The sequence below is a fragment of the Leishmania donovani genome, chromosome 34 (assembly GCF_000227135.1).
Source record: "Leishmania donovani BPK282A1 complete genome, chromosome 34".
In the NCBI taxonomy this organism is placed as follows: domain Eukaryota; phylum Euglenozoa; class Kinetoplastea; order Trypanosomatida; family Trypanosomatidae; genus Leishmania; species Leishmania donovani.
In genome coordinates, this window is record NC_018261.1 from 393307 (window position 1) to 418096 (window position 24790).

A 24790-nucleotide genomic window follows, 5' to 3' on the forward strand; every position below is an offset into this window, starting at 1 on the left:
CACACACACACACACACACACACACACACACGCACACACACACACACACACACACACACGCACACACACACACACACACACACACACGCACACACACCCATACGCGCACGCATGCCACCACAGCGAATAGGTGCACGCAATGCTTGACTGCGGCCCTGTCTATGTGTGTCCAAGTATCCCACTCCATGTATACTGCATAGAAAAGGCGGAGAGAACAACCCCACCAAAAAAAAGAAAACAAGGCACGAGACTCACGTCTCTTCCCCGCGCTCCACACCAAGAAAGATGGCTGTGCTGGTGGTGGGCGAACACAGCGAGAGGCGAAGAAGGAAAAGGCGTAGCTGAGAGCTGACGGACAGCGAGCAGGGACCTGAGAACGTTTGCTTTCTAGTATCGAAGGACCCAGCTCTGCGAGGTGGTGCCGCCTGTGACGTGCTGGACCACGGCACAGCTCGTTTCGTCGGCCACCTCTTGACCTCTCTCTCTCTCTCGCCGTACTCAAAGTGTGTGCGTGCGTTCGACGTCACTTCAGTGACAGTGTTCCCCCTTCCACGCACCTACCGTGTCGTGCTCGAGCCGTGCACCAGGAGTGTTGTATCAGCATCATACATCGCTCCTATTCAGCGGAAACTTTCCGAACCGCTGTCCGCAGCCGAAGCGCTCAACCGCTTGGCCGAGAAGCCCCCTCCTCAGGCTCTCTGGACTCATGGCTCGGCGGCGTTCTAGCGGGTTGTGGCGGACGGGCGCGCTTCTGACCTCTGAGAGTTTTCGATCTTTTTTGAAGGCCAACGCTATCACAGTGAGCAGCTCCGTGCTCATAGAAGAGTCGCCTTGCACTGCCGGCTCTTCTCCCCCCTCCTGCGACTGGAGCTCACCAGTTTACAGGCGATCAAGCGACTGCCTCGCCCCGACTGCGTCCCGGAACGACTCTTGTGACTGTTGCGTCTTGCACGTGCGGCAAGTGCGCCGCGGTCACAAACTGCAGGTAGCACAGCTGCTAAAAGAAATGGTGCTCCTGGAAGCGATGAAAACAATAGTGATGTGCATGGCGAGTTTCGAGTTTCTCTCACATGACACGCTCATTATCCCTGCAGTGGCAGCAGTACCACCCGCTTCTTTAGTCGAGGACGGCATGGAATTGTGGATGCATCTCGCCTCGGAACTGGTAGCTGGGCTGTGGCACGGCAGTCCGAGAACGTGCGACAGCTGTGCTGGTGCACTGCTCTCTCCTTGTCTTTCCCTGCACCCGCCCACCTGTGCGAGCTCAGCGTCTTTTTTGCACAACTGCGCAGACTCGAGAAAATTGGACGAGCTCACCGAGCTGACGACGACGTCGTCGTCACTCTCCACGCAATACCTCCTTCTGTGGTCGCCTGGGAAGCGTGCATGGGTGCTGGAGGTCCGCCTCGCATGACCATCAAAGCCCGCGCCACCTGCTGGTGGCAATGCCTCCTAGCCAGCAGACGTCTTTGAAGTGGCCTTAGGAGTGCGTCACACAGGAGTGAGTAGGCCAAGTAACGTTGGCGAGGCAAGGAATGACGAATGGTGGTGGTGTCGTCGCCCCGACCCCACCACTGCTCTCCCTGGCTCGCTTTGTGCTGCCGCTTTTGCTGTCCCTCTGCGCTCTCATTGTCTTGGGGTGCTCCGGCGTTGCAACGTGACGATCACGCCGACGTGTATGCAAGCACGGCCACATCAGAGGCACAGGCAATGAACCTGCTGACGTGCGGAGGAGACGAACAACAAAACAAACGCCAAAGAGCGCTGGTAAGAGCAGATGCTGGTGCGCCAGCAGTGCGTGACGGCAACATTTTGTGCCTCTCAACCGTGCCTTGTATACACGAGGGGCAGTGATGGCAGCGTCAGAGGCCTCGTCGCGGGTGCACCCTGAATCAAGCAAGGGTATCCAGTCTCACGAGGTCATATTGCTTCATTGCGCGCTGACTGAGAAGCGCTGGTTCCGCCCTCGCCTGCATGTCCTATGCGGCCGTAAAAGGAGCGGCATCAGCCATCGGTCTTTTGTTTTCTATCTCATCACCTCCACCGTTTCGCCCATCATCATGACGCTGCGTTTTCGTTGTGTGCATTACCATCTTCCTCCGTTTGATCGTTGGACGGCCCTGCCAGCACTTGCGCACCACACACACACACACTTACAAACACACAGAGACAGCCGCTCGCGGTGTCTCTGTGTGTTTTTCTTTGCCAAAACGGAACGGAGAAAGATGTGACGACGCGAAGAGAGCAACGCCATCACGACACAGAACATCGTCAGCGGCAACAATATAAATAGCCATAAAAGAAAGGGACACATCGGCGTTTTCGCCATGAGACAGGCATTCATCCATCGATGGCAGCGCCGAAGAGCGAAGTGACACACGCCCAGCGTGCAAGATAGCTGAGCGACGCGGGCTACTTCACTCGTGACATCCTTTGAATACAGAAGGACCCACCCTTTCCTTCCTCTCTCGTACACAGCCCGAAGCGCCCATACCGTGTATTAGTCGCACCCTGCTGCTTCATCGTTTTTCTCATTTCCATCGTGACCATCAGCTACAGCCGGAGAAGGTGGCACTGTGATTCGGCTTTTAGAGCATTCCTTTTTGTCGTTGCTTCTCTGATGCCGGCATGCACCTCTCAGGGCGTGGTGGTGTCACAGGGCCCAGTACATCCCCTCCCACTCTCTCTGTGTGTGCGTGGAGAAGCCGGGCAGCCCCCCGCCCCTCCTGTGCTTGCGAAATGGCGAGCGGCTTCTGGCGGTGACAGGGTCTGGTGACTGCGACGTGGGGAGGTCAGAGCGATGCATTGCTACTGATGTCGGCAGTGAGGTCGTGGGCGGCGTTGCGTCGGAGCGACCCGCGCCGCTGAACACGTCGGCGCCATCGACATGATGGGCGAAGTGCCAGCGTGACTGGAAGGCGTCGCAGCCGGCCCTCACACTGCCCGCTGGTGTGTGTGGCGGGGGGCCTGGGGCGCCGCACGAGGGGGTGCGCGAGGTGGTGGCGTGCGTGATGGGTGCGGCTGTGAGGCGACCTGCGAGGCCGGGGCGGTGCTGAGGTGACTGCGTGTGTGCGCATTGCTGTGAGGCATGTGTCTCTGGCTGCATTGCACCACGCGGGGTGCGCCTGTGGCAGGGCCGGGGAGGGCTGGAGTGGGGCTTGACTCCTGTTGTATGGCCGGGAGGATGGGCTCACGTTGAAGCAAGAGAAAAAAGCCCTTTTCTTGCATGCTTTAGCGTGAGGTATGTCTATGTGCGTGCTACGCTGCTTCTTCACTTTCCGCTGATGCCATTAGCGTTAGCTGCTTATGTGTGTGTGTGCGCGAGTGAGTGCACTGACCGGTGCATGTCTTTTTATCGAATGCGTTATAGGGGTGTGCCCTACGGAGCGAAAGTGCGTGTGCACGGACGTGTGCACCCCGTGCTCGGCCCCCACCCTGACCCATTTTCAAGCGTCGTGGTACAGCGGCGGAGCATGGAAGAGGTTGCATTCTTGAATTCGGCGAGCACTGGGCTCACACTTTTCAGTGTCTGTCTCTCTTCCCCCTCCTCTACTCACCTTCTCATGGTGTCGTCGTCGTTGCGTGCCAGTCGACTTGCGACCAGAGCGTCTCCTCCCAGACCTTTCCCATAGCTCGCCTTCCCACCTGTCGTCGCCCACCTCGTCTATTAATGACGGCTCCTACCGCGCAATGCCTGAAAAGGCTGCAGATTGAGCTGCGCAAGCTCAACATGGAGTGGGAGCTGCCGTTCAAAGTGGGTGCCGATCCGCAGAACATGCTGCGCTGCTACTTTGTCATGGATGGGCCTGCCGACACCCCATACGAGGGTGGCCGCTATGTGGGGCTCATTGAGATTCCGTCCGACTACCCGTTCAAGCCACCAAGCGTGCAGATGTGCACCCCAAGCGGGAGGCTCAAGACAGGCATGCAGATTTGCCTGTCCAACAGCTCTTACCACCCCGAGAACTGGTCGCCGATGTGGGGGCTCCGCACCATCCTAATCGCGCTCGTCTCCTTCTTTGTTTCGGAGGAGCCGACGACAGGCTCGATGAGCGCCACCGCCGAAGAGCGACGCAGGTATGCGGCAAACAGCAGGAAATACAATGTGAAGCGACTCCATGCGGTGTATAAGCGTGTACTTCCCGAGGCGTTTGCGGCAGATACGGCCTTCATTGAGAATGGTGGCACCTCTCCGAAGGATGAAGGCAGCAGCGCTAGTGATGAGGACGCGACTGAAGCTGAAGAAGCACCGGCGGGCGCGGAACCGGAAGTCGCTGCGCAGGAGTCTTCGACATCTCACGAGACAGTCGTCGCTCCAGCTAGGAAAACCCCTGGTAACGGAAAAGCGGGAGCTGCAGACTCTGAGGCGGCAACTGGCGCTGCAGCCTCCAAGTGGTCCCGCCACCACCATCACCACCCACACAAGAAGAGCATTACTGGTGCTGTAGCCCAACGAGGTGGTCAGCTGCAGTGGCGCCGCTATGCTTCCCTCATTGTTTTGATCGCTATTGGACTGGGCCTCCTGCGGCAGCTGATGTGAGCTGGTGCAGTGAACACAGATCCCTAGGCGGCGAGCCCACCTCCCTTTGATAAACTACGAAGTCAACAACCCAGACTCTCTTTGTGTGGCGACGTTGCACTGTGTCTTGCGTGCTGTCGTGACATCCACGCGTGAGTGACAGGGTAAAGGGGGTGGGGATATAACCCCTCATGCATTCTACCTCACTGCACGCTTTCCTCTGTTGCAAGTTTTTGTTCGTACCGTCTCACGGACGTGACGCGACGGCGTCATCTGCGTACAGGGAGAAAGAGATAAACCGAAGGAAGGAGAGCCCAATGCCAGTGCTCTGATGCTTGCCCCCCCCCCCTCCCCCCAGCCTGCTGTCAGAGGAGCAACCGTAACAGACGTTCGCGTTGGTATTTTTTATTTTATATACCGCCCCTTACCCTTTCCTCTGTTGTCTTTGTGCCATTGTGTGATGCCCTTCTGTGCTTATCTTCTCCCCTTCCGGCGGAACCTCGTTAGCTGCTGATGCGGCACTTTGCGTGTGTGCTTGTGCGTTCGTGCGTGCGCGTTTTTCATGCCTCTCCCTATTATTTGCTACCCCAGTGAAGGCAATCGCCCCAGGAAAAGAAAAAAAGCAAGACTCGCTGTATCTCCTCCCCCAACACACACACACACAGAGAAGGCTGACAGGTGGATGCTGGCGCAAGCTTGTGCGACGCCATGCGCCGTGACACTCCTTCCTCTTCCCGCTGCTTCCCTACATGTGCCCTTGCGGACGGAAAACAAGAGCGGAGCTGCTCCACCACTCTCTTCTCATTCCGTGTCGTTCTTGCGCTCTGCTCACTTCCTCATGCCCTGCGTCTCCCTCCCTCCCTGTCTTGGGTGTCTCTCACGGGATTTCTGATGATTCTTCTCGTACCGATGCAGTTCGCATACACGTTCGGCAGCTCTTGGGAGTGGATCCATCCGCTTTCTTTTCTTTGCTCACTGCCAACCTCTCTAACGACGAAGGAGGAATCAGTAATAGGAAAAGACAAGAAAATGATGCGTCGCGTCTGCAGCAACACCGTTCGTCGCAACGGTGGCTCCATGGCCAAGCTGGTTGAATCCAAGGCGGTGGTGCAGCCCTCTCTCGTGGAGTCTCGCCGCCATCTGGAGCCGATGAGCGTGTGGTACCTCGCCTCGTGGACGTGCGTGTGGTGGTACTCGTTCTTCTTCTGGCTTCCTGTGCTGTGGGCCGACATGATCGTCCCGTCCTTTGTGTACAACAAGCTGCCGGTCATTCACTTCATCCAGGAGAAGCGTGCCGAGCAGAAGCTGCGTCGTGTGCTCGATGAGACGTACACGCAATGGAGTACGGAGCTGGAGGCCTCGCACATCACCGATGCCATCGCTCGCACCTTCTAAAGCGGCATGCAGAGGCGTAAAGCGAGGGGGCCCGGAGACAAACAGGAGCGAGAGAGGCGAACCCGCAGCTGCTAGCCCTTCCTGCTCCTGTTTACGGCATCACCTCACGCGTTGCTGTGGATGTGGTCGAGGAAACAGGGAAAAAATAAACGACTCAGGTGACTTGCGCGTGCGGAGGAAGAATGCGTGTGTGTGTGTATCGTGCAGCGACAGACGCGGCTGTAGGCGCTATCGAGGCGAAAAAGGCGACGCTGCAGAGCATGATGGAGGAAGAATGGGTGAGACTTCTTTGTGTGCGTACATATATCTCACTCTCATTGGTCGCCACGCACACATGAACAAAACACTCGCCTGGGCACAGCCCGCTTCGCTTTTGTCGTTGGCGCGGTGCTCGCCGCTGCAGGCCTTCTCTCCGCGTCGTCGTCTCCGCAGCTTCGGGGTTTCCTTCTCAAGGCGTTCTCCTGTTTTCCTCGTCTCCTCCCTCTGTAGTAGTTTGTAGTAGTTAAGAGGTACAGACCCACAAAGCAGTCCCCTCCAAACGAAAAAAATGCACCTACCCAAGGAATCGCCAGACAGCAGCGGCGAGGAGCGGCGGGGAGGGGTACGCGAGAGTGACAAGACCCCAAGCACCGCGACACGGAGTAGTTGCTCTTGACGGATGTGCAGGTAATACAGCCCCACTCTTGCACGCACGGGTGTATCGGGTGAGGGGAGGGGGAGAATGTGAAGCAGAGAGTAAGGCGCTAAGGGCAACTTCTTTCCTTGCTCCCTCTACGCACATGTGGGGCCTCCTCTCCTCTATGACGCTCATGCGGCTTCCGTTTCTCTGCTGAGAGGGTTGGGTGGTTGAAGCGCAAACCCTCCGGCGTGGCGAGTGTTTTCGCCGGCGATACAGGCAGACACGGGTGCCTGCACTGTCGGGGAAGGGGGAGGTCTATCATGATAACGGTGGTGCCTTCCTGCATACCTATCTATCACCATCTCTCCTTGTACTTCCATTTTCTTTTCCCTCTATCTCTGCTGTTTCCCTTCTCCGCGTCTACACAGTGGATCCTGCAAGGCGTATCGCTTCTTTTTTTTTTCCTCTTCGAACCACGGACGAGAGGGCACGGGCGGGGGCGGGAGGACACTCTTGGCGCCCCACCGCCTCCTTCTCTCTATGTGTGTTTGCGTTCCATCTTGCTTTGCTTTGTCTTCTCCCCCCCCACCCTCCTTGACGCCGTCTCCGCCGCGCACGCGTGCGCACGTCTGCCCACACGGGAGAGAGAGGTGGATAATCACCGCTTTCTTCTTCGTTTCGTTACACTTGACGGCTCCACGCCTGTCTGTTGAGGTCGAGTGAGGGAGAGGGAGGGGGTGGGTGGGGCGTCGTGGGCAGACAACCCGCCGACAGCTTCGTTACAGTATACTCAATTGAAGCACAAGCCTTTCAGACGGAGAGCTGTTTGCATCCTTTTCCTTGTTTTCTGCTGTGCCTTCTCTCTTCTGGGCCACCTTTCAGCGCCGCGACAACCCCTTTTTCTGTGCGCTGTGATTTCCTCCGTGATCTTCGGCCGATTTCCTTGAAAGTTCTGTTTCCTTCGCATCCGTTGTACGAGCTTCCTCCCTCCCGCAGGTTTCGATCTCATACATAGACTCCCGATAAGCACACACATAGATAAACACTACATAAAGTGGACAAAAAAGGCCGGCGGCCTTCGCGTCTGCCGCACCAAGGCATAAGGCATGACCGACAACGCAGCATGGCGGTCTCGTGTGATGCACGGCACGTGCCGTTCCTCACCACCACAAGACGCCCACCTGTCCACCTCAGCGGGGGCGGCTGCTCCTCTTGCGCCACATCCCCCACAGACGCCTCTGCCGTCCGCTGCCGAATCTTCCTCCTATGTTCCAGCGTCTTCAGCGGCCGCTGCGCCACCCCTACTAGCATCGTTGCCTATTGGGGAGAGTGGCGGCATGACCTCCTTCAACTCACTTGGAGGTGGTGCCGGCGGCCCGGCAGAAGCAGTGACGCGTCTTCAAGAGGTCCTGCGGGACATCTGCGCGACGGAGCGACGACAGGAGAAGACGTGGCTGAATGTGCAACCCTGCGTCCTGAACGCGGTGAAGCTGCTCGCTGCAACCGCGCAAATGTACGCTGAACGAGTTCGGCAGCTGGAAGGTGTGCTGCAGCACCTTCAGCAGTACACGACTGTGCTCGTGCAAGATCGCGAGGTCAAGGAAGAGCGCTATCGCCTGGATGCCGCCGCGCACCGCGAGGAGGCAGACGAGTTGTGGAAGCGCTTGCTCCGTCTCGAGGCCCAGCAACAGGTACCGTCGCTGCAGATCGATCAACGAGCGTCGGAGGCGTTCAAGGCAAGTTGCGAGGCAGCTGTGGAAGCTCGAGTAGCCCCGCTTCAGCAGGAGCTGCAGGGCCTCCGGCACCAGCTGAAGGCGCTGGCGCTCTCACACCCATACTCTTCCCTCTACAACCGTCACGTGCGCTCGAGCAGCGTCGCCTCCAACTCTTCCGCCTTGACGGTGAGGGATGACTATTACGCTGGCGGCGATGGCGTGGCCGCCTCACAGCGCCGCCACCACTCGGCCGACTCATCCTCTAGCACCTCCTCTTTGTCATCGCCCGCATCTTCGACAGCGTCTTCGCTTGGCCGGCACGAGCAGCGCCATCGAAGAGGTAGAGTCGCGACGACAAGTGCGCCTACATTCACCCCGCGTGCACTTGCGCCGGCGACTGCTGCCGCTTCTCCCAGCACGCAGATGATGATGCGCGAGGTCCGGCGGCTGCGGCGACAGTGGCAGCAGTTTCTGCAGTCTGTGCCTGCCGCATTGGCCCAGGGCAAGGGTCCGTGCGGTGCCGGCCTTCGCCGCCGCGACATCAGCGGCTCCCCCAGTCGCCGGCTGTCGCGGCTGACATCAAAAGACGGCCGCCGTGACTTGGCGGGCGGGCTCAATGACGTGACGAGGGCGAACGGGGAGGGCGTGGGGAGCATTAATGGTAATCCGCCGCAGCCGTTTCGTGTCCCGGCGCATCATCCACCCTCTTCACCGACGGATGCTATGCTTCCCAAGTATTCGTCTGGCCCGACGCGTGCGCATAGTGGCGCGAGAGCCGCCGAGCCCTCTACTGCGCTGCCAGCCTCCGGCCGCCGGGTTCGGTGGTACTGGTTGGGGGATGCACATAGCCACTTCTCCACGGCCACCCGCCGCGCAGAAAACGACTTGGCCGCCGCGAAACCGCTCAGCGAGCGACCTCAGCCGGCTCTGAGCGGGGCTAGTCCGGCGCTTCCGTGGACGGAGTGTCACGCCTTTGACGGCCGTACTGACTGCTGGTACAGTCTGGGGACGTGGGCGACCCACCGGCGCCACCTACGAGAGGTGGAGCGGGCAGTGGAGGAGGGTGCGAGCAGGAACAGCGGTGACGTTCGGCTGGGCTGGCTGAAATGGACGTCGTCTCTCGTCAGCTGGCCCGACACGTCAACGATGCTCGTGCATAGGGCCGGCATCTACATGGTGCGCGTGTGCCTCGTGCGTCACTGCGCGTCGGCGAGCCTGTGTAGCGGGGCAGGGCGCGCAGAGTCTGTCGGCCGCGACTGCGGCAGCGGTGGTGCGCTGGCGCTCTGTATGAACGGCGTCGCGGTGGCCGGGCTGCGGGAGGTGGTCACGCACGCGCTTCTCTACACTCACTCCGCCGCCTCTCCTGCCGAGGCTGCCGCACCGTGGTGGGCCACGCGAGGCAGATCGCGCAGCACCTGTGCTTCTGCAGGCAACTATTGCTCTGCCGTTGACGGTGTTGCGCACTCACCCGCATGCGCATCCCCTGGCGGGTCACCCTCGCGGCGTCGCTTCCACGGTGACATCGCCGACGCGACTCAGCGCCAGCGGCCCTGCTGCGAACCAGCGCAGCTGCACACGAACACCCTCACTGCCTGCCTCTTCCTGCCGGCGGGTGCGATGCTGCAGGTGCGCTGCCGCGGGCTGCACAACACCAAAACGATTCACGAAGCCTTCTGTGAGCTCGAGTACGTGGTGTGAGGTGATGATCGGCGCACAGATATATGCACAGAGTTCGCCATTTTTTTTCCGTTTTTGCCCTCTTCCCCCCAACTACTTCTTGGTACCCGGAGGCACGTGTCTGGGCGTGTCCGCGTGATGCGTGTGTGTATGCGTCTGTACTCGTGCGCGGCGCAGACAAGGACAGTAGTTGGGGACAGCGAGAGGGCAGACGACGGAGAAGCCCAACGGACTCGGGATGCAAAGGGGTGGGTGCACCACTGCGGTTGTCATAGACGCAAGCAGAGATATCCCCTGCAGAAACGCATGAGACACGCACAACCGTAGAAATAGCCTCACAAGAAGAGTGCCATACGTCTGCCTGGTGGCAAATGCCTACGACGCAGCGTCCGATCGCAAGAGCATCACTGAGCGGCCGCATCATGCGTCCTGATCGCCTTGTTCGCGGTTTCTTTCGAGCCTTATGGTGTGATGCGAGTCTTTTGCCGCTTTTGTTTCTGTGTAATTTGCATGACCCTTGGCGAAGCCATACACGAATGCGATGCAGAGATGCTTCATTGCCCCCTCCCCCTCCCACTGTCTACCTTTCTACACCCCAAATCTTCTCTCCTCTGTCGCCTTCACCCCCTGTGCTGGTGTGTCTCTTCGTACCCGTACTCGTCCCTCTCTCGTCTCTCTCTGAGTGTGCGTGTCTCTGGCGCATAGTGCATCAGTCTTGTCGGCTTGACTGCTGTGTTTGTCGAGAGTGCTGTCGATGCGCGTGTGCTCGTGTGCGGAGGTAGTCGCTTGTCTCTCGCCTGTTCTTTGCTTTTTATGAGAACACGTTTTTCACTTCCCCACTCACGTCACACACCGATCTCTCTCTCCTCTCACGACGGCCCAAACGCGAGACGGATCGCCGGCATCCGACTCTCTGCCACGTCGCATTCGACTAACTAAGCGACTTTGAGAAGGCGAAAAGCACGCAGGGGCGCAGACACGCATACACATAGGCGGCGTCATCACAGGGAGTACAGAACTTCATTGTCTCAAGCAAGCGTACGCGAGCCACAGCAAAGCAGAACAAGAACAAAAAGAAAAGATGGGGCAATCCAACGGCGCAGCGCTCGCCAAGGACACCATCGCGTCTGAGCAGTTCCTCAAGTACCAAGAGGCGCGCCACCGCATCGTGCACCGCGCCTTTGTGAAGTGTGTCGTGCCATCTTCGAAGGGCAAGGATGACGGGTACGACCTCACACCAGAGGAGCGCATGTGTGTGGAGGAGTTCGCCATTCTCTACGCCGGATTCGCCAAGAAGGAGTTTCTGCACTTTAGTAGCCTGTATGAGCAGTACCAGCGCGACCAGTACGAGAAGATGCGGTTGGAGGTGATGCAGCAGCAGGCCCGCAAAGACATCCAGCATTGATGTCTGCGGCCCTGAGTGGCACGGATGCAAGGCAGGGCCGGTGAGAGTAGAAGCGTTCACACTTCTTTCCTCATGCCTCTCAAATTCTTGGGCTTGCCGATGCGTGAGCTTGCGTTCGGGTGCACCACCTGATCTTTAGTGCCGTTTTCCGGCAGCGCTGTGCTGGGTATGGAGAGGTTGCCTCCCCTCGGTGATGACCCACGCAGACGGACACGGCCGCAAACTGCAGTGGATGGTTGGCTGCTGTCTCCCCGCGCCTTTCGCGCTTCATCAGCTGCCTCACAGTTTCTTCCCGTTGCTCCGTGGCGTTTTGTTTTTGTTGTATGTGGCCTGGCCGTGTTTCACATCATCATCATCAAGCTCCTCTCGCCGGAGTTCACTTACTGTGTGCCTAGTTCATGTAAGCATCGGACATATGAGGCGTTGAAAGGGCCACATAAGAGCCAAAAAAAAGAGGGAAAACAAGAAGTAAGCTGGAGCGAGGGTCAGGGTCGATGCGCCACGCAATACATGCGGACGCGGTGTGCGTGTGTGTGTGTGTTTGTGTGCACCGCATGCGGCTTTAAGCATACACACACACACACACACACAACGCAGGATGGAGAGGCGCTTCGTGGCAAACCGTTGCCAAGACGCATTTCTCTTCCTCTCTGCTTGGAAGGTCGGCGTGTGCTCTCGCGCCTTGGCGCACGCGTTTGCATGCGTGCGTCCCCCACTATCTGAGCGCAAGCTTCCGCGTCTGTCCCTCATTGAGAGACGAAAAAGAAGGGAGTCTGCACGCTGCACAAGTGGTAGGTAATCTCTCCTGCCAACGAATCAGACAACGACGTAGGGGGAGGGGGCTGTGTATACGCAGCCTTACGTGTGCCGTCCTCTCACATCGAACGCGGCACCCTGCCTTTACCTCGTTTCGTGTCTCTCTCTTCACCTTTGTTCTTTCTCTTCCCTGGTGCGCGGCGAACACACCTTACCGCGACGACGGCGACACCATCATGTCCTCAGCTCGGGGTGCCGCAGCGCAAACTACATCATCTCGTCAGCTGTTAGCGCACATTCACAGCGGAAACGCACAAAGCATCGTGCGAGCGCGGCTGTTAGACGTCTGTAATATCCCCAGTCAGATGCATTAGCCCCTCTCCCTTTATTTCCCTTTTCCTGCTCGTCGCTCTGCAGCCTATTTGTGGCTGGACCGCCTCTCTCCGTCACCGCAGTCAGCAACACACACACACACACACACACACCATCTCTTTTCTGCTTTGAGCGTTTTATCATGTGCCTTCCTTTAAGGAGCACCGCGCATCGACTTGATCAACGCGTGCCATAACTGAATTGCTCTAAAGACATTCATCGCCGTCTTTCCGCGACGGAGGCCAGCGCCGCAAGCACCCATACGTACCGGAGGCACATCAATACATTCCTCTCTTCTCGTCCGCCTACACCCTCGCATACAGCCTTCGGCATCGAACACTTCTCGCGCACTGGCGCATCTCTCTGGCACACGGAGCGGAGTTCGCACGAAAGCGAAACGGAAGTGGTTGTCTGCACAAGAGCACGGTGAGACCCTTCGCAGCAGCGCTTCAACTCGCGCATAGATACACGTACACATACACACACACACACACACACATACGCACATACGCACACTCGCGCGCGAGCGACTTTCTTCCCCCTCTCTCCCCATCACTGGATTATAGAGAGAGAGCGCGTCTTGGAGACGCAGACGTCTGATTTTCGTGGCGTATGGATCACACATCAAAGTAGTAACGCGTACACTGCGCATCTGTCTTGCGTTCACTGGCTGCCTCCGCCTCTTTTCCTTTCGCATCTCTCACACGTGCCCGCATCTTTCTGTCTTATCATCACACACACACACGCACATACACACACACACACACACAGGCACAGGCACAGAGGTTCGCCTGTTATTTCGCTTTCTGTTGGCGTGTGTGTGTGTGGCGTAAGCGATCTCTGACGTGCCTCTCTCTCTGTATATATATATATATATATGTATACATATACAGAGTATCCCACGATCTTTCCTGCTTCAGTTGCTTTTCGCACTCTCTGCCTCTCTTTGCGCGTTTACATTGATACTGCTCGGGAGGAGGGGGGAGGTGAGGCGTCTTCCACAGGGTCCGCGAGACCAACAAGGAAAGCACAGGCGAGCGGCAAGGACACAATCCCTTCACTAGAGAAGATTCCCATACATGCGAGCAAAGATAGACGACGAGAACTCGTCCGTGGCCGTCACGCTTCTGCCTTCAGCACAGGTGGAGCCTCTGGCCAGCTCTCAGCCTCCCACACGCACCGGCGCCGTGGGCACCATGGTGAACACTGATGTCATCGATGCACGAGGCAATGATGCAGAAAGCTCTGGTGGCGGGAGCGCGCCATCTTCGATGGCCACGACGACTACAATCAACGCAGTCTTCTACAACCCCTCCGCGCAGCTGCCGACGCCGCCACCACTGCATCGGAACTCGTCGTCGCCGGCGCCGATGCAGCATCTGCAGCACGAGGAACCGCAGCGACTTCGAGCTGTCCCCTACTTTCCTGCGTCCTGCGAGTCCGACAGCAACGAGGAGCCTCTCTTCCAGCATCCTCCACCTGCAAAGCCCAGAGCACCCCTTCGGCCGGCCCCGCAGTCGGGCCGTCTGTGGGGCGCTGTGAGTGCGACGCCGTCGTCCGCCGGCTTTGTTAGCGGTGGAACCGCTCCGTACGCTTCCCTTCTCCACACCTCATCCGTCCCGGCCGTGGCAGACACAGAGTCGTCGAGCACAACAGCGGGACATGGCTTAGTTGTCGGCTGTGAAACCTCGAATCACTGCCTTCCGGCGTCCATCAAGGCGCACCCCCCTGCGTCCGCCACTAGCCCTGCAAGCATACACGGAGGCTACTCGGACAGTGTCAGTGACTCCACGGCAACGACGACGGTTGGAAATCATAGCAGTGGCGGCCGCGGGCTGCGACGGCCTCCGTTAATGACGGGGCCCAACGGCGCGGCAGTGCCGTTGGCGTCACCGATGCTGAGTGGGCCGCAGGGTCGGTGGGTAAGGTCTTCGGGCGACGAGAGCAGCAGCGGCTTTGCAACCCTGGCTGTGCCTGCGACGCCTGCCAACTTGGGGGACACGGTACTCGTCGCCGAGCCGCCGACACCAACGAAGCAACGTCGCACGATTCACACAGGAATGGGCAACACGGTAAGTCTTTCATGCGGAGGCATCGGCGCCGCTCCTCGGTTGTCCACCTCCGCTGCAGCCAGCACCGGAACCTGCGCCTCGGCTGCTGCCGCAACGTCCGCCGCCGCTGTTGCCGGAGGTGCGTCACCAAAGCCGTCTCTGCGCATTGCCGCGCCATTTCGAGGACTCGGCTACAACCCAGCGGCTAACAGCGTATCAGCGCCTGCTTCGCGTGCCACCACGTCGAGCATGAGCACCGCCCCTCCACCGCCGTCCTTCAAGTGCTACCGCCGCGAGGGCAGCCGGAAGCGGTCCGCCGACGTTCTGTCGCAGTTCAGCGCACTTGACCTTGATGAAACACCAGCAACGCCTTTTGCGCAGACGGGCACCAGTCGTTTTACCAGCATCAACCACAACGGCAACGGGCACAACGCCTTCCCATCGCAGCCGTCACCGTCGACGGCTGTCTACCGGGGCGCCGGCGGCGGCAGCAATGCGATCAGCACCGTTTCCCCTCTTACCATAGACTACGCCACACCTGTGGCTCTGTCTCAGCAGATTGGTGGCTCGAATGCCTTCTCGCAGGTGCTGCTGCATCCATCTCAGGACGTTCTGGACATGTCGCAGGCCGAAACGGAATGCTCGAACTTCTTGGCGCGGCGCATCCTAAAGGAGTACAACGAAGTACGACTTCTCGGCAGCGGCTCCTTCGGCACGGTCTCCTTGTTCAAGGAGATCAGCTCAGGCGAGTATGTCGCAGTGAAGATGTCGCCGCCGCTACGGACGCCGGAGATGGAGCGGCGATACCGCCGCGAGCGGTCTGTGATGGGCATGGTGCGGGGGCTGCCGCACGTCGTGCAGCTCTCTGCCGCCTGGGAGGAAGGTCGGGTGCCGCGCATGTATCTGCAGCTGGAGTACTGTCCTGGCGGCTCCGTCGCATCTGTCGCGAACGCGAAGCAGAGCCGGAATGAGCCCTGGTCGGAGGCGGAGGTGAAGGTATTCCTAGCTCACATGAGCATCGCACTCGATGCGCTGCACCGCGCCAACATTGCGCACGTCGACTTCAAGCCGGACAACGTCCTCGTCGATAAGGACGGGGCGTACAAGTTGTCTGATTTCGGCTGCAGCGTGCTACTGGATGAGAGAGGCCGACCGAGACCAGAGACGCGGAACGGCTACGGATCCCTGGCACGAGGCCAACGAGCTGGCTGGGTCGGAGGTGTCGCGTGCGCGAACCCGAACGGCGGACCTGCTGTTCACACAGGTGCTGGCGTTGGAGCTGGCGGGCTGGGATCTTCCCTGGACTTCAACAACTGGAACGAAGGCAACGAGCTGAGCACGATGAGCATTGACGAGGGCGATTGCCGGTACCTGTGCGCCGACATGCTGAATGAAAAACAGCACTTCAAGGCTGGTGACATGTTCTCGCTAGGGATGTCGCTTTTCGAACTCATGTCAGGCCAGCCACTCCCCCGCAATGGCGATCAGTTCCTAGCGCTCCGCCGCCGCGTGCCGGTGGAGGTGCTGCGCCGCCGCGGATACTCGGCCGACCTGGTGGAGCTTGTCGTGGCGCTCTTGCGTAGCGATCCCCCACAGCGACCGACTGCACGACAGGTTCTACAGTACCTCCGGCTCTCTTCCGAGGAACTTCAGCTGCTGTCGAGCGCCTCGGCGATGAAGCGGTGGACAGAGAGCGCTGAAAGCTTTTTGCAACTGCAGGAGGAGGAGCGGCAGCAGCCACCGCTCGGCAAGGATGGTGTCTTGGCTGCCACCGTGGACGCGCTGCGGTGTGTGAGTGCGCTCATGGAGGCGTCAATGTGGCTCTTCACGACAACTCAGCAGGATGTGCACCGACTCGCTGCCCCAGCAAACGCTGGCAAGGGAGAGGATGAGGAGGATGAGCGGCACCGCCAGCAAACTCAGCAGCCACAACCGCAGCCGTTGCTCCAGCTCCCTCGCGGACAACAATTAGAAGACTTGCCCATGTCTCCGATCCAGTGCGATGAGGCGTGCACGCCGACTGCACTGAATTACTAGTGTCCGCGGGTATCGCTGCTGCTGCGCGACACGGCAAACAACCCGTTCATGTAGTTCTTTGCCTCTGCTGCTCCTGTACACTCCACAATCATGTACAACCAGCCTCTGTGCTTGTGTGCACCCCTCCTCCCTCCTCTTCCCAGGGGTAGGGGTGAGGTGCCGACTCTGTGGCCAGCATGTTGGCGGACGGTGCCTTTCACAAGCATCTTCAGTTTCTTTTTTGTGTGGATTCGCTCTTTGCTATTATTAGTTTCCTTTCTTGCGATCTTTCCCCCCCTCCCTGCACCATTTGCTTTTCAGTGATTCTGGTCTCTTCCAGCCATGCCGACGGTCGAGCGTGAGCGTGTGTGTGAGTGCGTCTACGCATGTGCTGTGCTTTGCTGTACGGCGCCGGCGCCTCTCATGCGCCCTTTCTCATACCCTCCCTGCGTCTTCCTCCCCCGCGGCGGAGGAGGAAGGAAGGACATACGGAGAAACAGAGAGAGAAAGGGGAGGGAGGGGGAGGGGACGACGAGGACGCGAGCGACTCTACGCACTCTCCGGCACCTACGCATTCACTTCACAACGTTTGCCACCTTTTGCTTTGGACCTTTCGGTTCTTTTATTTTTTTTTTCTTTGCTCGGCTTCATAGATCGTTTTGGCACAAGGAGGATGTTTCTTTGTGTGCCCCTCCATCGACTTCCCCCACCCCCTTTCTGTCTTACTCTCTTGCGCTTGGTACTTTTCTTTTCCTAGAACCCTCGTGACAAGAAAAGGGGAGCGCACCTCTCAGGGCGTGGTGGTGTCACAGGGCCCAGTACATCCCCTCCCACTCTCTCTGTGTGTGCGTGGAGAAGCCGGGCAGCCCCCCTCCCCTCCTGTGCTTGCGAAATGGCGAGCGGCTTCTGGCGGTGACAGGGTCTGGTGACTGCGACGTGGGGAGGTCAGAGCGATGCATTGCTACTGATGTCGGCAGTGAGGTCGTGGGCGGCGTTGCGTCGGAGCGACCCGCGCCGCTGAACACGTCGGCGCCATCGACATGATGGGCGAAGTGCCAGCGTGACTGGAAGGCGTCGCAGCCGGCCCTCACACTGCCCGCTGGTGTGTGTGGCGGGGGGCCTGGGGCACCGCACGAGGGGGTGCGCGAGGTGGTGGCGTGCGTGATGGGTGCGACTGTGAGGCGACCTGCGAGGCCGGGGCGGTGCTGAGGTGACTGCGTGTGTGCGCATTGCTGTGAGGCATGTGTCTCTGGCTGCATTGCACCACGCGGGGTGCGCCTGTGGCAGGGCCGGGGAGGGCTGGAGTGGGGCTTGACTCCTGTTGTATGGCCGGGAGGATGGGCTCACGGTGATGAAAACATCTTCTGGTGTGCTTGTGTGCCTGTGGTACTGTCTGCGTGTCTCAATACCAGTCTCGGTGAAGGATGACGTCCGTCGATGCTGTTGTCGTTTTGTGCCTTTTATGCCACTTCATCTTATTTTCCTTTTTGCTCGTTGGGGCCGTCGTTCCCCTCTTCCTCAAAGTGGTCTACGCAGGTGGCCAGCAAGCAACGCTCCATGACCATCTAACATCGGCTCTGCAACAAGATGCGCGCCGTACAACATGCGTGTGTGCGTACGTCTTCCTGTCTGTGCTCTCTCAAGGCACCCATACATCGAATCTTGCGCTTGCGTCGCTCCGTCGTCTTTGCTTTCCCTCACCCATGCACCGCTCTCTCTCTTTTGCCGTCGACAGGCACGTTCATGAGGGGAGCGTGTAGTGGGGCAAGCAGCTAGAGAGGAAGGGCAGGTGATGCCTCGCGAGACAGAGCGAGCCGTCTACACCTCATCGCGTATCATTCTCCGGGATGTGCCGCTAGACTTTCTTGATGGCGAAGCCCCGCGACCCCTGCCATTCGAACATGATGAGTGCTTTCCTCTCTTGTGCCTTGCTATCCCTCGCGATGGACTCAACCATCTTCCTGCTGCTGCTTCTCTCGCTTTCTCTGTTGCCTTCTCTCTTGATAGGCTCACCGCTATGATACATCACAGCGTGCATATGTCCATGTGCAAGCAGATCTGTGTGCGTTGAGCCCGAGGTGTTACAACCACGACTCCTTTGAACTTCTCGGAAAGGGGCACAGAAGAGGGGCCGGCGGTGAGTTACCACCACTGCGGCTCTCACATATACGGATGCAGAAGCGCCTCTTCGTACCTGCGTGCACGTTTTCTGTTCCCTTCTGGGAGTCCCGCTCAAACCGCGGGCAGAGAGAGTGAGCTTTTGTGTGGTAAGCTGCTTTCAAATTGTGTGCGTGACAGGGAACAGGAGAGTCGACGCACTCGCTTTCTCTCTATCTGTTCCCGCCCCCTTGTAGAGACTTTCTTCTCCAGCAATGCTCGACTCGCCACCGGCGTTGTATGCCAGCCAGGAGCCAGTTTCTGCTGGTCCCCAGGCGGAGGCGGCGGAGATTATGGGGTCAACGCCCGCCCGCCATGAGATGCCATTCTACCCGGTGCTCATTGAGGTTGCCGGGAGCATGGACGACGCAATTGTGCGCGATGTGACACAGCGCCTGCGTCGCTACCGAAACCGCTATCAGCCGCTGCTGCGGTGCATGTTTACATTGGTCGCCACCGCCGTTCCAGAGGCGCGGCTGTTCGGCGACGACAGTGCCGCTGCCTTAGAGGCTCAGCCCAACCCAACCACCGCAGCTGCGGGCCAGCTGTTCACTGCGCCCAAGAACGCGGTGTCGGTCAACAAGATCCACCCGCTCGTGTCGCGCTTCTATCCACATCAGCTCTTATGCGCGCAACAGAAGAGTCGCAGTGACTACACCACTGGTGTGGAGCCGGCCGCGCTGCCCGGTGCGCCCTCTGGTGCCCTCCAGCCGTGCTGGATGGATGACCCAGCGACGGCGGCGCTCTCTGGTGTCACCACCGCTGCCGACTGTCATGATCGTGCCGTTCGGAGGGTGGAGGACTTCATGGCGTATCATTTCCTGCCGCTCGCCATGACGCACAACTGCTCCCCACCGGAGGCGATCTCTACATCGGCCAAAGCATTCGTGTTGCGACACTACGTGAACGAGGCGAGCCGCACGTCCTCGTTCCTGCTTGCGGATCCCTTCTACGCCTCTGCAAGTGTCCCGGCAGACGCCGTTGCAGGAGCGGCCATCATCGACCCGCGGGCAGAGCAGCTAGAGGCTTATGCCGCGGACCTGAGCCGTATTGGTGTCACCCTCAGCTGTATCATTTTCACGCACTGCTACGTCGACGGCGCCTCGGGGCTGGCCGAGCTCATTGAGAGCTTCCCGGCTGCCCGCGTCGTCTCTGGAATCCCTCTCGGGCCCGCCGGCACCACAGAGGACGTGCAGCTGAGCCCTCGCCTACGACTCCGAACCGTGCGGGTGCCAGCCTTCTCACCAGAGTGTCTGCTTGCAGAGATTTACTTTTGTGACATGCTCAAGGGTTTGTGCACGGGCGTTCTGTGGAGCACCGACGCTGCACCTCGCTGTGACCTGCTTCAGTGGTCTGCTTTTCCCCGCGAGACGGGACACGTACCTACGCTGCCTCCCTCCTCCATCAACAGCGACAGTGGTGACCGCGACGCGGCCCTGGCGCACACTCACGAGATGCTCAAGAAGTACTTGTTCGATGCCTACTTTTCGCCGCTCTGCGCCAGTGTTAGCGAGCCGAGTCGGCCAAGCGGGAGAGCCGCCAAATCGGCCCGCACCGAAGAGGCTCTGGCGAACCAGGAGGAACAGATGGAGGAGGCGACTCTGGAAAGCGAAGGTTTGGAGCAGGTTGTGCTGCTCCCCACTCACGGCGGGTACAACAACGTGACCAGTCAGCTGGACCTCTACTGGGCGGTGTATCTCGGCGACCTGACTCGTATGAAGCACTCCCGCGCCGTTATCGACGCGCTCGCCACGACAGCAGAGGCGTTCGCCAGTTACAACAGACGCTTACCACCGCTGCCGCACCCGCCGTCCTTCGATACCAGTCGTGTGGTGCATCTTCGTCAACTACTTGCGTTACTACGGCCTGAGCAGCGGGCAACATGCTTGGCGCAGCTTCCTGCCGACATGCAGCACGCACTGCGGTACTCCTTCGACCCTTCAGCCGCGCACAGTGCACTCGGCGACGCGTCGAATGCGTCTCGCCGGCAGTTTGCTTCTTTTTCTTCGTATGTGAACCTCGTCGACGTGCGCGATGCCAACGACTATCACGCGCTGCACCTCTGCGGCGCCGTCAACGTACCAATGAGCTTCCCGGGCGTGGCCTATGGTGCCCGAAGAGCGGAGTTGTGGCTTCAATGCGTAATCGTTCCGTTTCAGCCTATTGTGGCCCTCTGTGCAACCGAGGAGCAGCGAGCCGAGTTGTCGCGACGCCTCTCAGCGCTGTCCCCAGAGAGTCGCGTGCATGTCTTTACGCTGGCCGACTTGTCAGACGCGTTGAAATTCCCGCCGAGGCACTCGACGCGAGGCGGGCAGGCAACTGCAACGGAGCTGCCGTGGCGTGAGGTGTCGTGCGACGTGCCCACAAGTGTGTCTGCCGATGTGCCCCTTCCTCGCAACCTGCTTTGGATCCAGCGCGACGACGCGCTCGCGAACTTGACATCGTACGAAGACCTCACGGCAGCTGAACCCACCGATACGCGCGTCGTGCTCGACGTGCGCACGCCGTACGAGTTTAAAAACGGCTCACACCAGCATAGTGTGCACGTGGGGCTGGCTCAGCTATGCGCCATGGTGGTCGAAGACGTCGTCGAGGCATCGCGGCCGCTGTCGCAGTGGCACTGCGGTAGCTCACCAAGGCTGGCGGACGCCTACGTGAAGATCATACACACAGCGGCGCTCACGGCGCGCCTCCCTGTCGTGTGGCAGGAAGCGTCTCTCTCCGACGTCGTCATCTACTGTGCTGGTGGGTATCGCTCACTAATCGCGTCGTCGCTGCTGCAGCGCGCCATTGAAGCTTCTGCCACCCCTGCATGGCGCAAGTTGCACATCTCCAACGTTTCGGGTGGCGCCTTTCAAATCATGACGCAACGGCCAGACCTGTGGCAGGTCAAGGACCGCTCCGTTGTGTGCATTAGCTGACCCAGGTAAGAGGGGGACATGACGAAAACGAAAAAAGAACAGTGACAACAGCAGCGACGTACGTCCCCCTTCCTGCCCAATCCTTTCGGTGTCCCTCCGAAGTCGAACCTGCTCTAGATGCCGTCCTCAGCTTCTTCGCCCTCTCCGCATACGCGTTTTATGTTTGCGTGTGCGTGTGCGTCATCTCTCTCTCTCTCCAGTAGCGCATGCCGCTCGGCGAAAATAGACGCGCATTGCGGAATGCAAATAAAATAGAAAGACGAGAGGGGCCGCAAAGAAGTGCGGCTTGACTGCCGACCCGGGGAGGAGGCGCGAAGTGCGCCACCCCCTGGATTTCTCGATGGAGGCATGGACGTGCGTTCCTTGGTGTGTATGACTTATTCCATTTTTGTATGACGCTCTTTGGAACAAACCACCCCAAAAAACAACAACGGAAACAGAGCGCCCAACTCGCACGTTCGTTCCCTCCCCCTTCTTTCTCGAACGACAGAAAGAAATAGAACGCTGTGTGTTGTGGGCTCCTTACCCCCTTCCCCAACTTCTCGACCCTTTCTTTTCTCTGCCTTCTCGTTCTCTCGAAAGCCTGCGTGCCTGTTGCGCGCACGTGAGCGACTGCCGGGCCTCATCATTCCAAGGAAGAGAAAGAAAGGGGAGCGGAGCAGGAGGGGAGAGAGGAAGGGAGGGAGGGGGAGAGGCTCATGCGAAAGACGTGTGCGTATGGGTGCCGCCTTTCCGTGGTATCCAAGGGCTGATTTTTTTTTACTGAATACACACACAGGGACGCTAGGCGCAGCTTTATGAGCGTGTCACGTACGCAGGCGCTGAGTCTGGACATCGAGACCGCAAACATAACACGGCATGCGCACCCCTTTTCTTTTCTGCAATGTTTCGACATCTCTCTCTTCTCGGGTGGTGTTTTGCCTCCAAGCTAGTGTGCTTGTCTGCATGCTTGCATGCGCATGCGTATGCGCCTGTGCATTGTGGCAGGACACTCGTCCAACCGCTCATCATACCTCTCGCATAAGCCGTTCATTTTCTTCGATAACCTTTAAATGGTAAGAAAAGGGGTATGCAGTGCTGGTATGGTATCATTCAGTAGAGGTCTGTGCTCGATTAGCGAATTCGGATCTGCTTCTCTGTTGTTGTCCAATACCTCTCTGGCTCTCTGGGTGTGTTTCTTTCATGCCGTCGCCATGTGCGGCGCTCACACGTATGTGGATGGCATGTAGGAGAAGGAGGGGGGGGCGTTTGCATTGCACCGTCCTCCGCCCTCCTCTTTTCAGCCCTCGAGCCATCTAAGGTAAAAAGGAAAAGGACATGCACACACAGAGCAGACTCGCGTGTTCTCTTCGTTCCGCATGTGAGGGCGGAGAGGAATGTGGAGTGGAGCATCAGCAGGCCCCGTAAACAGGCGAGTGGGGGACGAGGGTGTGGATGCCAGCGGGCAGACGGGGGGCGCAGAAGAGGGCAACAACATAACCGTTTTTCGCTCCTTCTGTGTTTGCGCGCGAACCCCACCACGCATCCTCGAAAACACCCAGATAAAGAGTGTGTGCCCTCTCTTTCTCTCTCGCGTTTGTTCTCCTCCTTTAGGCCAGCCCGAGAAACCTTTGCCGGATAACGGCACCCATTGGGAAGAACGCACGCCTTCTGTCCCTCCACTTGCACTCCTTTCTCGCATGCATCCGAACATGTAGTCTTTCTCGTCATCGATGGACAGGCTCTCCGCACGTTCACCTCCTTTACCGTGCTTTTTTCACTCCAAGCCTCACGCCTATTCCTCCCTCCCGCCCTATCCGTCCGGCAATTTTGCACATCAATCGGCACTCCATTTTTCCCCAATTGCGTCCTCCCTTTCTGCCGTCATCATCTATCGCGCACCTCGCGCACTGTGCATGCACTCACTCCATCTGATTCATCCCGCAAACTGCACGTTTCACCTCCCTCCTCGCTTACTACGGCACCTATTTTCCACCTCAACACCCGCCGACATTAAAGCCGACACATGTGCACACAAATGCATTCATTCTGCTACACTGGCGAGCCGCGGCGCTGAGAGGCATCTCCTGAAGCGACTTGGTTTTGTTGTTGCTTGCCCGTGTGGAGGGCTGGTGGCGGCGCACATTCCGTGTTACGGCGCCGCGGTCAGCGCGGTGGCTGTGCCTGCGGGCCGGCCCACCCGCCGCCGTCAACGACTGAGCGGCGGGAGACGGCTCGGAGGGCCTGCCCGATGGGTGTGCGCACCGCGTGGGGATGCCCCGGGCCGGCAAAAGAGGGGCGGCGCTGCCTGCACGCTGCCGGGGGGCAATGGCGAAGGGGAGCTGTCTGCGGCGTGTGTGCAAGGGCGCTGTGGCACATGAGGGCGTTGTGCGGCACGGCCCCGCAAAGGATGTGCAGCTGTTCGGCAGCACGCATTTCCACGCGGCCGCTGCTGCTCATACGCGGCGCGCTTCGTTTCGTTTCCGTTTCGAGGTGCAGAGCTGCTGCGGTGCAGCCCCTGTGTGCGCGTGCCTTCCGTGCGTGCCTGCGGTGTCTATCCCCGCTGTGTGCAGTGGACGGGGCGAGCGGTGACGGCGCGGCGCAGGTGGTGTCGGCGGTGGTGTGCCGCGCGTGACGGCCGCTGTGTCCTCTCGCGCTGCCGTCATCGACGCGCCTTCTGCTCTCTGGACGTGTGGAGGAGGGATGTGCGGGCGGTGCGGAGTGGGCGGTGCTGCTGCCCTCCTGCACACACGTACACAGCGGCCCCTCGCCCCCCTCCTCTGCACACGCCGCTCGAAAGGCCTCACACAGGTGCACCCACGACAACGCGGAAGGGGGAGAGCGGCGCCGAGAAGCAGCGGACGGCAGGCCCTGCAGCTGCGGCTCTCTGCACACGCGCTCCCTCGCATGTCGACCTCGCTGTGCGCGGCGCGGTTGCTTGGCTGCCGCGGCCACACGGAGGGGGCGGTGCAAGACGGGATGAGCGTCGGAGGGTGGGGCCAGGCTTGTCAAGGAGTGTGGCAGGTAGTGCCCTCCGTCCTCTCCGCTTGGATGCCTTCAGCGGTGCTTCCGTCGCGCCCTCGCTGCCGCTGCGGCGCTTCTCGCGTCCGCCGGCCGCCTCTCCGTACGTGCGTGCCTTGCGTGCATGCCGAGAAGTGGCCCATGTGCTCCCGCTGTGCGCGCCTCGCAGCGCCACGTGCCCATGTCC

At 59.4% G+C, this 24790-nt stretch overlaps 6 protein-coding genes across 6 annotated transcripts; all 6 read left to right on the forward strand.

Moving 5' to 3' along the window:
• Positions 1-3670: 3670 nt before the first annotated feature.
• On the forward strand, positions 3671-4540 carry LDBPK_340950 (ubiquitin-conjugating enzyme e2, putative; the record flags this gene model as incomplete). The annotated part of the gene is made up of 1 exon (XM_003864210.1): positions 3671-4540. One exon carries the CDS (start codon positions 3671-3673, stop codon positions 4538-4540), a length of 870 nt encoding a protein of 289 aa, XP_003864258.1.
• Positions 4541-5410: 870 nt separating this feature from the next.
• Positions 5411-5914, forward strand: LDBPK_340960 (hypothetical protein, conserved; the record flags this gene model as incomplete). Its single annotated transcript, XM_003864211.1, has 1 exon — positions 5411-5914. The coding sequence occupies one exon, from the start codon at positions 5411-5413 to the stop codon at positions 5912-5914; it is 504 nt and encodes a 167-aa protein (XP_003864259.1).
• A 1956-nt stretch (positions 5915-7870) lies between these two features.
• LDBPK_340970 (hypothetical protein, conserved) lies at positions 7871-9946 on the forward strand (the record flags this gene model as incomplete). The annotated part of the gene is made up of 1 exon (XM_003864212.1): positions 7871-9946. The coding sequence occupies one exon, from the start codon at positions 7871-7873 to the stop codon at positions 9944-9946; it is 2076 nt and encodes a 691-aa protein (XP_003864260.1).
• A 1060-nt stretch (positions 9947-11006) lies between these two features.
• On the forward strand, positions 11007-11330 carry LDBPK_340980 (hypothetical protein, conserved; the record flags this gene model as incomplete). The annotated part of the gene is made up of 1 exon (XM_003864213.1): positions 11007-11330. The coding sequence occupies one exon, from the start codon at positions 11007-11009 to the stop codon at positions 11328-11330; it is 324 nt and encodes a 107-aa protein (XP_003864261.1).
• Positions 11331-13537: 2207 nt separating this feature from the next.
• On the forward strand, positions 13538-16546 carry LDBPK_340990 (serine/threonine-protein kinase, putative; the record flags this gene model as incomplete). The annotated part of the gene is made up of 1 exon (XM_003864214.1): positions 13538-16546. One exon carries the CDS (start codon positions 13538-13540, stop codon positions 16544-16546), a length of 3009 nt encoding a protein of 1002 aa, XP_003864262.1.
• Positions 16547-18897: 2351 nt separating this feature from the next.
• Positions 18898-21603, forward strand: LDBPK_341000 (hypothetical protein, conserved; the record flags this gene model as incomplete). The annotated part of the gene is made up of 1 exon (XM_003864215.1): positions 18898-21603. The coding sequence occupies one exon, from the start codon at positions 18898-18900 to the stop codon at positions 21601-21603; it is 2706 nt and encodes a 901-aa protein (XP_003864263.1).
• Positions 21604-24790: the final 3187 nt, after the last annotated feature.